Source organism: Ovis canadensis, chromosome 9 (assembly GCF_042477335.2).
Source record: "Ovis canadensis isolate MfBH-ARS-UI-01 breed Bighorn chromosome 9, ARS-UI_OviCan_v2, whole genome shotgun sequence".
NCBI classification, from domain to species: Eukaryota; Metazoa; Chordata; class Mammalia; order Artiodactyla; family Bovidae; genus Ovis; species Ovis canadensis.
In genome coordinates this window covers 61433584-61447766 of record NC_091253.1, presented here as the reverse complement: position 1 = coordinate 61447766, position 14183 = coordinate 61433584, and the positions used below count along the sequence as shown (strand labels likewise).

At 36.5% G+C, this 14183-nt stretch overlaps 1 protein-coding gene across 2 annotated transcripts in view; it reads right to left on the bottom strand.

Annotated features, from left to right (window-relative positions):
- Positions 1-510: 510 nt before the first annotated feature.
- The window catches only part of CRISPLD1 (cysteine rich secretory protein LCCL domain containing 1), a 51762-nt gene continuing 38089 nt past the window's right edge, over positions 511-14183 (bottom strand). For both annotated transcript variants that reach the window (XM_069600330.1, XM_069600329.1), the window contains 5 exons: positions 14021-14064; positions 13853-13925; positions 10016-10091; positions 4616-4746; positions 511-1617 (listed from right to left, as the gene is read on the bottom strand). In XM_069600330.1, the coding sequence (XP_069456431.1) occupies positions 1566-1617; positions 4616-4746; positions 10016-10091; positions 13853-13925; positions 14021-14064 (376 nt within the window). In that variant the 3' untranslated portion in view covers positions 511-1565. The remainder of the gene's footprint in view (positions 1618-4615; positions 4747-10015; positions 10092-13852; positions 13926-14020; positions 14065-14183) is intronic.

Here is a 14183-nt window from a genome sequence, read left to right as displayed (position 1 = left end):
TGAACCAATTCACAACCATATTTGATAACTGATCATGATGTTAGTTTCTTCATCATTCGCTCTTCAGCAGCTATTTATATGAGCCCTTCTTTTCTTTCCATTTTTGGTATTATTCAGCTCTCTTGCTTTCTCTGATCCCTGCATGTAATTTATCTCTCTTTTATCTGTTCCTAAACGCCTACTCATTTCCTTTCTAAAAATATTTGAAGTATTTGTTGTCAATTTTTTGTAAATACTTTGTATCTTTCGAATTATTTCCTTTTGACTTATAATCCTTTTATTTTTTTTCCAAAATTTTCCCGTGATACGATGCTTCTAAATATATAATATACAATCATCTATCTTCTCTTTCACAAATACCTAAATAATCACAGTGACTTTGAGGACAGCTGGTATGAGGGGAGTTGCTTAGATTAATGTTAATAACCTAAATTTAAAAGATTCACATAATTTTGCCAACTGAAGATAATTTCTAAATCAAAATAAGGATACAAAACAGACTAAAGAAAATACTTTGAAACATGATTAATTTTAATATGTTTACAGGGAAAGAGTAGATTCACCAGCAGAAAAAAATTAACAAAATTAACATTTTACAGTTTTTTAGTCTTAAAGCACAATACGTTTTCCATACAAACAAATATATCACCATTACAGATACAATAATATGGCAACATTTATTCACAAGGCCATTTGCCAGTAAGAAAATCAGTGGCAATGGTGATACAATACATTAGTTCATCTTTGTTAAATTTTTTGCTATTATACTTCCTGGCCTGCAGGAGTATTTGCCAGGATAACACTATAAATGTGTGACCTCAGTTTGAACAATACATAGAAGGCTCTGGTGGCCCATGCTTAATCCTAATCTATTATAGGATCACTAGAAATGACTTCGTACCACTACTCTGACATAATTCCATTTACTATTAAGGTCATTCCCAAGGAATCAAACATTTTAACAGATTCACTTGGATATTAAGAAATTATTTTATATAAAATAAGTGCAACATCAGGATTTAATATTCTATATACCTAAACTTAATAGAACAGAAAAACTATACAGGTATTTCATTGAAAATTATTTGATATTATATGAAGTAGGTAATCATAGCACTGAACCTGGTAAAATAAAATCTTTTTCATCCTTAGAGTTACTGTTTTTATTATTGTTTTTAAATGCACCAGGTGATCTTCTGAGGACCATTCACATTCAATGTTTAGTTTCATCTTACTAGTGGCATATACAAAGCACCATACAACATAATATATGAAATGTAAAATAATTATGACTATGTAATACTGTAGAAATAACTGCTAAGAAAATATAGCAATATTTAACACAGGATTTCTAAAACCATTACATATTCATTATTTTTCCCAAAGCTAATAATGTCCCATGTTTTATTTTACAGATGTAGTCTATCAAGATTTATATGCTTTTGGCCCTTTGGGGGGACTGAAAATAGCTGATATCTTCTGTACAGTAATGTTACAGTTTTATACAAACTTAAGAAACGTGGTATTTGGAACAGTCTTTACAATCCTCTTCCAACTGTTCTGTTTCACACAACAGCAAATACTCTGAATGCCTTTCCTCCTGGAGGATTCTGTAAGCTGCAAAAAAAATACACAAAGTACATTGATGTCATCTCCATGCATAATCCTTCAAACAAATCATGCTTTCTTATGACAGTTAATAAAACAGCTCTGTGAATCCAGATGGTCATCTTTCTCAAAACTGCTAGAATTTATAGTTCTTGGAAAGCTTGAGTGGGGATGACACAATTCTTTAAATCATATGCTGGCTACAAGTTTACTAAAGAAATTTAAGGTGCACAGAAGTAATATTGGTACTTTATATTAAACTTCAAAGATTCCAGGTCATGTTTTCATACATTACCACCTTTAGTTCCAATAAAGTAGAGTTAAGCAGTTCTTAAGCCATTCTACTAGGGAAATACTAAGATCCAGGTTTACAACTGGCATGGTTGAAAGTTTGTGGTGTTGGTGTTTAGCCACTCAGTTGTGTTTGATTCTTCGGGACCCCATGGACTAGAGCCCGCCAGGCTCATCTGTCATGGGATTTCCCAGGCAAGAATACTAGAGTGGGTTACCATTCCCATCTCCTGGGGTTCTTCCCAACCCAAGGATCAAACCCGCATTTCCTGTGTCTTCTGCATTAGGCAGGCAGATTCTTTACCACTGAGCCACCTGGGAAGCCCTATGTAGCTGGCATACTTAATATTTTAAACATATATGGTTTAAAACAAATCTTAGGAAATTTAATGGTCAAGTCTGGAAGGTTCTAAGTATTTCTTCACCAAAATGGAAACACGAACACAAACACAAATCACTCAATCTCTTTTCAGAAATATTTTAAAACAGAACTTCAAAGCAATGCAGAATCATTCCTTTTACTCTTTAATAAATTATTTATATGCTCTCTGACAACATTAATCAGGGTATGTTTTGCTTAAATGCCTCAAGTTAAAACCATTAATCATCATTTATTCTAATCAAATGTAAACTTTTGAAGTCTATACTTTTGCATAAAAGTTTATTTTCTAAACAATACAAAAAAGCTTTTAGAGATAAATACAATAAATGCTATGGGGATACAAAATGCAATTTTTTAATATATGTATTCATGTACTACAAAAGGGGAGAATTTTAAAATGAAGAAAAGAATGTTAGAACTGTGCACACACCACATTACACAATAACACACACACACAGCAGGTTTTGCATACAAGCATATGGCTAATTGAAAGGCATTTTTATTTGTAGGAAACAAATTGACAAAATGCCCTAGAAAGCATCTTTGTACAAACTGATAAACTGGAAAAATGTGTTATTTCTGAACTTACAGAACTAGTGATGAATCTGATTTCTGAGACTTATTAGTTATATGACCTGGGGCAAATCATTTAACCTCTCTGAGCCTCAATTAACATATCTGTAAATCAGAGTTTGTAAAACCAACTTTATAAGGGTACTGGTAGAGCCAAGTTCATATACTTAAAGGGCCAACAGCATCTGGAAAATTCATGGTAGGTGTTCAAAACTAGTCTCAGTTTTCTTAGGATATCATCTATCTTATTGTTTCTAAATAAATTTTTTAAATATGATAGGTGAATGAGATCACATTACTCAATTTAGCATATAAAACTGCATTATCATTCTCTTTAACTCAATCTCCTTTGAAGTGAAGTGAAAGTCACTCAGTCATGTCCAACTCTTTGTGACCTCAAGGACTATCACCCACCAGGCTCCTCTATCCATGGGATTCTCCAGGCAAGAATACTGGAGTGGGTGGCCATTCCCTTCTCCAGGGGATCTTCCCTACCCAGGGATCGAACCTGGGTCACCCACATTGCAGGCATATGCTTTACCATCTGAGCCACCAGGGAAGCCCTAATGTACTTTATATAACATATATATATAAAATAAATAAATATATATATGTATATGATATGATATATAAAATAGAGAGAGGGTGACAGACAGGGGAAGGGTGTAGGGAATGAGCCTGTTAACATTTTATTAAAGAAATTCTTAGGATATTCCATGTTTGACCATTAAATTTCCTCATGAAGTTTTTTCTTGAAACCATAAATGTTAAAAATATTAGGAAGTATGATGGCAATACAATTTCAATTTTGTTCAGATTTAAGAAACAGTAAGTTAGTACTCTAGGGAGAGCCAGGTTGTTGGGAAGTCAACTTCTTAACAATAGCCTCTTGATGATACAGTCTCATTGGAAACTAGATGCTAAATACAAAGCTGTCATTTGATGAAGAATGGCACCCAGATGCTTATGTGAAGGCAATCCAGATAACCTGCATGGCACGTCCTTTGGTGTTTTTTAGAAAAACTTTACCATATGTGCAAACAAACCGTTGAAGAATTCAGTAAATGTTTAAAAGTTAGGAATTTTCCTGTATCTATACAAAACGCACAGACTTAATTCTACTTCCATAAGCACCAATGATTTGAAAAATCACTACAGGGTTTTTGTTTTTTCTCTTAACTTTTATTATTACTTGATAAAGTAAGTTACATGCATTTTTCTCAAACCACTGAAATATGTAATACCAATGAGCCAAATATAAGTTAACCTGAAAGGGTTCATTTATACCATACTAGGCATCCAACTTCCAATCAAACAGAGAATTTGGTTCCAGAGAAAATTGGACTCATTGTTTTTGTCAAATACTTTGTCAGATAACTGGATTAGAGAAATATTCAGCGCCTTGCTCACCTAGAAAGAATTACATATAAATACTAATCTAGAAAATCCGAAAGAGGATGAAAGAAATTTCTTTTTTATAAGATCAGTTAACAAAAGAATGGTTCTGACTTGTAATCCGATTTTCATGTTGATTTTTATAAGCCTGCAGGAGACAGGCACCTCTGGTACTACGGCTCCTCCCATCCCTGGAAGACCAACAATTCTACAGCCTGCAAAGGAAGCATACTGGCTTAGACACGAAACCTCAAAGCCATGCAGCTTGGCTATAAAGCCAGCAGAAAGGGAGAGATGATATATAAATGTATATATATATTATATATGTATGTTTATAAATATATATGTACACATATGTTAATTTACCTTTCTGAGAAGATTCCATTCTGAAAAGAAGCAATGTAAGTCTTTCTTTTGTCCACAGGCATCACATCAACATAACCCCCCTGATTCTGAACCACGCCAGCATGTACAGCAGCTCTGCAGATACTGGACAGCTAAGGAAGCAAGGAAAAACCCACCATCATTAGGAAATGCCTGCGGAATTTGTCCAGTCTTCTCTTCAATTGTACACAGTCACTGACATCCATCTCTCTATGGATTCCCAGTGAGCAACTATAGGATGATGCTTTGTGCATAAAGGAATCTTTCAAAAGTCACAAAGAGTTAGTTGATGAGTCATGTCCGACTCTTTGTGACCCCATGAACTGTAGCCCACCAGGATCCTCTGTCCTACCCATGGAGTGGGGAGCCATTCCCTTCTCCAGAGGGTCTTCCTGACCCAGGAATTGAACCCAGGTCTTCCTGCACAGCAGGCAGATCCTTTAACATCTGAGCCACCAGGGAAGCTCAATCAAATTCACAAAGTTAAAGCCAATTTTGATCTAAGACTTGGTTTGTGTATTTTTGTAAATAGTGTGATTTATTTCTTGACCCATATGTAAATATTTAGAGTCTCATTTATTTAAAACTTTTTTGAAGCTAAGTTGTGGGTTTGGGGTTTTGTTTGTTTGTTTTGGTTGGGGGTGGGGAGAGGGAAGGTATTTTGTACTTTGACAATCCAGATAGATTTGGAAATCAACCCTGAAGATTCATTGGAAGGACTGATGCTGAAGCTGAAGCTGAAGCTCCAATACTTCATCCACCTGAATTTGAAGAGCCGACTCACTGCAAAAGACCCTGATGCTGTGAAAGATTGAAGGCAAGAGAAGGGGGTGACAAAAGGATGAGATTGTTGGATGGCACCATCAACTCAATGGATGAATCTAAGCAAACTCCGGGAGGTAATGAAGGACAGGGGAGCCTGGAGTCCATAGGGTCACAAAGAGTGGGACACAACTTAGTGACTGAACAACAACAAATCCAGTTGGAGATACCTTGTGGTTTAAAGCAAATGTCCTATTGAAAGAAATTCAAATATCAACAAAACTATTTCAGGTTAAAGCAGAAAATAAAAAAAAGCCAATGCTGAGCAAGTGGAGATCTGAAGGCCAATCTCTAGGGTGGCTGAATGGGTAAGATCCCTTCACCAGCTAACTGTGGAAACTGCAAACTTTAATACTATTGTCCAAGCAATAAAATGCAAATTAGCTCCTTTTATCTCGTCAAGGGCCTATTTATTATTCTTAAATTTCAGCCTTTGGGACTTGTCTGGTGGTCCAGTGTTTAAGAATCCACCTTGCAGTGTTGGGAGATACAGATTCTATCCCTAGTCTGGGAGCTAAAATCCTACATGTCACAGGGCAACTAAACCTACGCTCCACAACTACTGAGTCCGCATCACAGCTAGAGAACCTGAGTACTGCAGAGAGGAGTCCCACGTGCCACAACTAGGAACTGACGTAGCCAAATCAATCAGTAAATATTTTTTAAAAATTGAGCCTTTGCTAGTCCCCACTCTAGTCACTGACCAAATGTTCCCAGGCTGGATTATCTGCACCCCATTTATATTCAGTTTTGACTTTAAACAACTCACACATAGGTATGGATATCTCGATAGTCCCTTTTCCAACATATAAGCATGTATTAAAAATGGGGTTGCTTTTCCTATTAGATAATAAAATCTATGCAGAGAAAACCTGCCCAAAAGAATAACCCCAAGAAGAAAAATATGAAGTAACAATCATAGCTTCTACCTAGATGTGCAAGGTCTATCACTCTGATTTGAACGTTCTGACATGAAGTACTAGGAAAGTTCTATATTCGCATTCTACCAGTTATATAATCAGAATTGGATGAAATTTCTATAAAGGAGAGAATTGTTTCAGGCCCAGCAAACACTTTCATTTTTTACACAACTTAATTCTAGAAGTCAACGCTTTTCTTTTGACCAAATAAGTCTTCTGTAGATTTTAATATCTGCTTTCATCCAAATGTTCTACCAAAATTTGTCAATACCTGAGTAGAGCCTGAGGAAATCCCACAAAAATGAAACACTTGAACTGTTTCAGTATAAAGCAATCTATGCCATAGCCCCAAGGGTCTTTTCTGAACCCACTGGTGTGCTCTTTTCTTATCTCTATGCACATATGAGTGACTTAATGTGCTTTTTTAAGTTCACATAGGCATGTGCATCTTACGTGACCTTGCTTTATTACTGTGCTCTGAACTCTGCAGCATCAGTCAGTATTTATTAGATCAAAGAGACCGAATGCCAAGCTGTTTAATCCTTTTCGTGTTTTCGCTATATCACAAAATACCATACATCTAAAACCTTGAATCCTTACTCTGAGGAATCATCTTATTCACCATTTAAAGTCCCTCACTGAATTAATATTTATGTCCAATAGGGTTCATAACAGATGGAATTAAAAGTAACTCTGTACACATTTCAGTACTTATCCTGTTCTGTTAAAAGGGTATTATCAGCATTTTTCCCAAGGCAATAAAAGTGCTTAGATATAACATTCACTAAATCCAAGCACTTAATATGGTTTGAAACTATTGTTTTGCCCATAACTCTGCAGTCAGCAGGCATTCCAATTTGAGTTCAAAGGTCAGAGAGATTTTCTTTTCCTGGTGACACTTTTTAAGAACTAATATATCACAAAAAGAAAAAAAATTTCTCTGTGAAATCAGTGGAACATTTTTAATGAATGCAGAAATTCACTTCATCTCTAACAAATGAGAAATAAAAGCTCAAAGAAAGAGGGTGTACAAGTTGTAACTCTATAAATGGAAAGAGAGAGAGAGAAAGATGGGGAAGGGAGAGAAGTTGGGAGATCGTTTCTCATTTGTCCATATCTTGTATCTTTAAAGAGATAATGTATTTTGCAGGGAGAATGTGAAGATTATTTCATTAATGGTTGATTCTGTACTTAGCACATAAAAATATTTATATTTCTAACTTACTCTGCATAGTAATACACAATATTTTACCCCATTTCACTGAAATAAGATAAAAATAATCTCAAGCTAACAAATCCTTAACTGTATCAAATAGATGGCTTATAGGAATAAAACCGTATAGGATATTTTGAAAGATTTTCACTAGACATGAATACAATTAAATTCTTTTACTTAAAGGGACAATTCAGGAAGAACGATTTCTTTAGAAATGTCTGATGATTTTATATTTCTCCATTCATATATATCTATTAATTTATTTTTTTAACAAACTTTTCTATCCAAGGTGTTTGCTGAATCACTGAATGTTCTAAGTTCTGTTAAAGCAAGATGTAGGAGCCACAGATTCAATCACTGGGTTAGGAAGATCCCTGGAGAAGGAAATGACAACCCACTTTATAATACCGATGAGAACCTGTTAATTGCTGAATAAAAGGAAAAAACAAAACTAATACGGTTAAAGAAAAGCAACATCATACTTAGCTTCTTTACAGAGAAAGTGGCAGTAATTTAGGATGTAAAGAATGACCATGACCATGATTTTGACAGAAAAATCAGAGAAAGGATGTTTACAAACAGTGAGGACCACTGAATTAAGACACCAGCAGGATCTAAGTTGCAGATAAGAAAACTGCAATTCTTCCCTGGTGGCTCAGATGGTAAAGAACCTGCTCACAATGCAGGAGACCAGAATTCAGTCCCTGGGTCAGGAAGATCCCCTGGAGAAAGGAATGGCAACCTACTCTAGTATTCTTGCCTAGAGAACCCCATGGACAGAGTTGCCTAGTGGGCTACTCCATGGGATTGCAAAGAGTGGGAAATGACTGAGCAACTTTCACTACTACTACTAAGATGACTGCAAACTTGGAGCTGGAGAGAGACTTAGATTTGGAGAATAATTTCAGGGATAAAGGCAAACTAGGAAAAAACAAACACACAAACCTGAACATAAATAAATTCACCAAGGGAAATACAGGGGTAACACACACATTTCAGGCCTCTTTTCCCAATCATATCCCCACAGTATTCTATTGAATAAATGCATCAAGAATATACTTCTTAAATTTGTTTTTGAAACTCTTTGAATGAGATATTGGTGAAAGTGAAAGTCACTCAGTCATGTCTGACTCTTTGCGATCCAATGGACTGTCATCCATGGAATTCTCCAGGCCAGAATACTGAAGTGGGTAGCCTTTCCCTTCTCCAGGGGATCTTCCCAAGCCATCTGCCACATAAAATCTAAACTAATCAGCATGGATTAATATTTAGATTCTCCAACTACATGTTTCAAAAGCTGGATCTCTCCCTTCATCCCACACTAAACTGGCTGCAGCCATTTTTAGCTCTAATTCTCACCAGCTCAAATATAAGCAAACCTGCTATGACCATTTGAGATTTTGCCATGCCCACACAATTTGATGTGTGCCAGGCTGTAAATAAAATATGCTTTGTTGCTGTTGTTCAGTTGCTAATTCGTGTCCAACTCTTTTGTGACCCCATGTACTACAGCCCACCAGGTTCTTCTGTCCATGGGACTTCCCAGGCAAACGTGCCATGCCCACTTTCAGCTCACTTGCTCTCACCTCCATGTCTCTGGAGAAGCCTTCTGCCCCATCTAGAATGGGCACTATTCCTCTTTACCACCTCACTTGAAACCTGGATTGGAAAGCACCATTTATCCACACTGAAGCCATGACAGCTACTCTTCCTGGTCCACCCCAGTGCTGGCATCCATTACAATACACCATCAACTTGTTCGTTTTTGTGTCTCTTTTAACGATTACCTGTTTTTGATACTATGCTACTTTTTAAATACTCATTTGGCAGTGGAGAAACTGGTTACAAATTTGACAAACCCTTAACTATCCAGTTTATACTTCAAAAACCGAAGAGCCAAAAGGAAGATTAAAAAAAACAAAATGCTTTATCCTTCTCAAGAATGCATCCAAGCTATTTTAGTCTCTGATATAGAATACAGTATGCAAAACAAATTTAGTCAACATAAATTATGCATGCATATTTGCATATGGATATTTATTTTCACTGCTGTTCATGACTGACTCTTTTGAGAATATGTATATCAACACAAGAGTCTGTTCTTTTTTTTGTATACAAATGAAAATATATACATTTAAATATATATGTGAGTATGTTTGCATGGATAGATAAATTAGTGCTTGCAGGCTTAGTCCTGTTTGACTCTTTGCAACCCCATGGACTGTAGGTCACCAGGCTCCTTCCTCTGTCCTTGGAATTTTCCAGGAAAGAATAGTATTCTTGCCATTTCCTACTCTAGGGGATCTTCCCGACCGAGGGATCAAACCTGTGTCTCCTACATTGGCAGGTGGATTATTTACCACTGTGCCACCGGGAAAGCCCAGATATATAAATACCAAGACCTATATAAGTTAAGATACTTACATCAGAATAAATTCGAGTTCCAATTACACGAGCATAATGTGGATTTGCCTGCATACAGTTACGAGGACAGTATACTCTGAAAAATAAAGACATATTTACAAATACCAAGTAGCTGGTTATTTTAGTCTGTATTAGTAAAACCATAGATATGCATACACAAGAGTAAACTCAGAATTCTAAACCCTACTCATTTTTTTATTGAAGTATCGATGGTGTATAAAATACATTATAGGTATAGAATAGTGTGATACACAACTCTTATAGGTTATATCCATTTATAGTTATTATAAAATATAGGTTATATTCACTGTGTTATACAATACATCCTTGTAGTTCATTTCATACATAATAGGTTGTGCCTTTTAATGCCCTACCTCTGTATTACTCACACACTTCCCTCTCCCCACTGGTAGCCACTAGTTTCTTCTCTGCATCTATGAGTCTTTTTCTTTTTTTGCTATATTCACTAGTTTACTGTATTTCTTAGATTTCACATATAAGTGATATCATACTGTATTTGTCTTTCTCTGTATGACTTATTAAACTTAGCATAATGCCCTCAGAGTCCATCCATGTAGTTGCAAATGGCAAATTTTTATTCTTTTTTTTATAGCTGAATAGCTTTTTTTCTTCTGAAATAGGTCAATTGTAGAAGCCAGACAGCAGACACAACTACTTCTACTTACTTATCCACTTCCAGCTTTTGGCACAAATGTGTTTCTTTTCTCTCTTTTTTTCTTCCTCTCTCTCTTTCAAAAGAAATTTAGCCAGAAAGCTTTCTAATTTGTGAATTCAAAGCAGAAAGATACATCAGGAAGTATCGTTCTCTCAGTATCTAGGAATTTGGTAACTAATGTGGGTACAGAAATTAACAAATATATAACTTGGAAAAACTGAACCACTGTCTGCCACATATATCTCATAGTTTCTTTTCTCTGTGAGCGTATCTTTGGTATCTCATCCAGTTTCACAGTTTTCTTGACAATTTCACTGTCATCTATAAACTGCTGATTTCCAAATTTACATCTCTAGTTGGAGTCCCGTCTCTTAATTCTAAATCTGTATTTATATATCCTGTTGTTTATTCAATATCTCCACTTGTTTTTGTCTTTGTCCACTCGCTAAGGCATGTCCAATTCTTTGCGACCCCATGAACTGCAACATGCCAGGCTTCTCTGTCCATCACTGTCTCTCTGAGTTTCCTCAAAGTCATGTCCATTGAGTCAGTGCTGCCATCCAACCATCTCATCCTTTGTTGCCCCCTTTTCCTCCTGCCTTCAATTTTTCCCAGCACCAGGGCCTTTTCCAATGAGTCAGCTCTTCATATCAGGTGGCCAAAATATGGAGCTTCAGCTTCAGCATCAGTTCTTCCAAAGAATATTCACGGTTGATTTCCTTTAGGATTGACTGGTTTAATCTCCTTACTGTCCAAGGGACTCTCAAGAGTCTTCTCCAGCACCACAGTTTGAAAGTATCAATTCTTCAGCGCTCAACCTTCCTTATGGTCCAACTCTCACATCCATATATGACTACTGGAAAAATCATAGCTTTGACAATATGGACCTTTGCCGGCAAAGTAATGTCTCTGCTCTTTAAAATACTGTCTAGGCTTGACATAGCTATTCTTTCAAGGAGCAAGCATCTTTTAATTTAGTGGCTGCAGTCACCATCCACGTTGATTTTATCTCCACTTAGGCCTAATAAACATCTCAAATTCAGCATGTTTGAAACCAAATCCCTAATCTCCTCCAGTCCCCAAAATCTTCCTTCTTTAGGCTTCCTACAATAAATGTCAACTCCATGGTTTGGTTGCACAAGCCAAAACCTTTATTCTAGCCTAATCTCCCTCCTTACCTCAACCTTATATTCAACCCACCAGCAATTTCTATTGGGTGTACATTGAAATAAACTCTGAGCATCCTGAAGTACCATGATGACTGTGACTCTGGACTCTATCATCTGACACCCAGCTCACTACAATAAGCTCTCCTATGCTCTCTCTGCTTCCAATCTTGCCCCTTCCAATCTGCTATCCCCACACACTTATACTGAAGAATACAAGTCCAATCATATCATTCCTCGGTTTCAAATATTCTAGTGGCTTTCCATCTGATTCAGAATAAATGACAAGATCCTTAGAATGACCAATAAGCCCTGAATATTTCCTTCTCATTACCTCTCTGGCATTATATCCTATCCCTCTTCCACTTTCTCACCCAGCTCCAGTCACATTGACTTAATGGTTATTCTTCAAACATATGGAATAATCTTATCGTCTGGGTCACTGTGCTTATCTTTCCTCTGTATGGAATGTTCTTTCTCCAGATATCCTATTCACTTACTGATACCTTGGCTCATTTTTTCAAAGGTTCCAAAAGGTTTTTGATTTAAACATAGAGTTCAATTATCAGTGTTCAATCAGTCACATGACATTAAAAAAAAAATCCACTCCCAGAAATTAAGAAACTGTCAAGCGGCACTTTTTAAAATTGATTGGCTCTTCAGAATTCATTCAGACACACCCACTCATAAACTAAAAGAAAATGAGAGCTAAGACTAGAAAAAAAAACATAATTCATTCTACATCGGAATCTCAGCAAAATGCATGCACGTGCGCTCAGTCATGTCCAACTCTTTGCAACCCCGTGGACTGAAGCCCGCTATGCTCCTCTGTCCACAGGATTCTCCAGGCAAGAATACTATGGTGGGTTGCCATGCCCTCCTCCAGGGCTCAGCAAAATGACCCTATGAAAATCATCATTTGATGAAAGTATCAGTTATTTTCCTAAAAATATTGTAAAAAATATTTCAATTGCAACTATCTTTACCAATTGAAGCAGGTCTTCTGCAAGGCAGTTTTTAAGAAATGGCTACAATTCTTATTTAAATTTCATGTTCCTAAAGTCTGTATGACTCCAGAGTGTATATACTTCCTGTAGCATCTAAACCAGAGCCATTTAAATATAAGTAATATGTGAATCTGAGTTTTTATAACTTTGAATTAAAGGGTTGATTTTAATAAAAGATGCCTTCTGTTGGAGGAAGGGTATCCCCACTGACAACAAAACTGTTTTTGTATATGAGAACTGTTGGGCATTCCCTGTCCACCCTACAGGGACAAAACCACCTGCTCTGCCCTTAGGACCAGGCTGTGCAGGCTCTGCCTTGACCATACTTAGCACTTGGTTTGTGGAAGACCCAGGTCAAACACAGTTCAAACTGAGTTAGTTTCTATTTAGGTAATTTCAGTTCAAAGAAAGAATGTAGGAGCCTTTTGCTTGTTTGTGTTCTGATCTCCGGTTTTAACACCTTGTTATTATATACACTTGAAAGAATGTAGACAGTGATCTAGTATTTCTTTCCTTTGACTACAACTTGCATTAAGCTTGAATAAAAATGCTGACACATTTCAACAGTACCTCCTTTTACATCTAATCTTAAGGAAAGATGTTTGGCCCTGATGTGATTTGGATCTGTGAAAGAGTCATGCCATGACCTGACAAGTGACTGAAGTGTGTAACTTGTCACTCATTGGGTGGCCAAGCCTCCGTAAAGCTGTCAGAATGAATATATGGGTCTTTTTTTCCAATGTGGAAACAAATATTGTTCATAGCGATAAAGACAAAAAAAATGTTTAAACCTACATTTTTTGGACAAAGGACACTAAGAATGCCTGGAGTGCGTGCAGTGTGTGGTGTCCATTGCTCCTACCGCTAGCAGTTCAAGACCAAACACCCCCGAGTCCTAGAGACACCAGGGTCTCAGGCAAAGGCAGTTGTCCAAGGTAAAAGTCCCCCATTCACTGGTTAAAAATGAAGAAAATCTAAAACACAGTACCTCGGGCAATGCGAAGCAGGCTTATGGAAAGGACAGAGCTGTTCCACAGTTGTTTCACAAGTGACAGCCTGAACTGAAGTATTCAAACACAAAAAAGTAAGTGAATCCTTTAGAAACAATAATATGCAACAGAGTGATAAGAAAATAAGATGAAAAAACAGTGCTCACCTGTTACTTTAGAGACTGTGAAGGAATTGGCAGACTGATATTTGCTAAAGACAAAAATATAAAAATTTCAATATCATCTTACATGCATTGACATCAACATAAATTCTTAAAATTTTAAGTCTGTGAAATTTAATTTCATCTTAAACATTTTTATTTAAATATC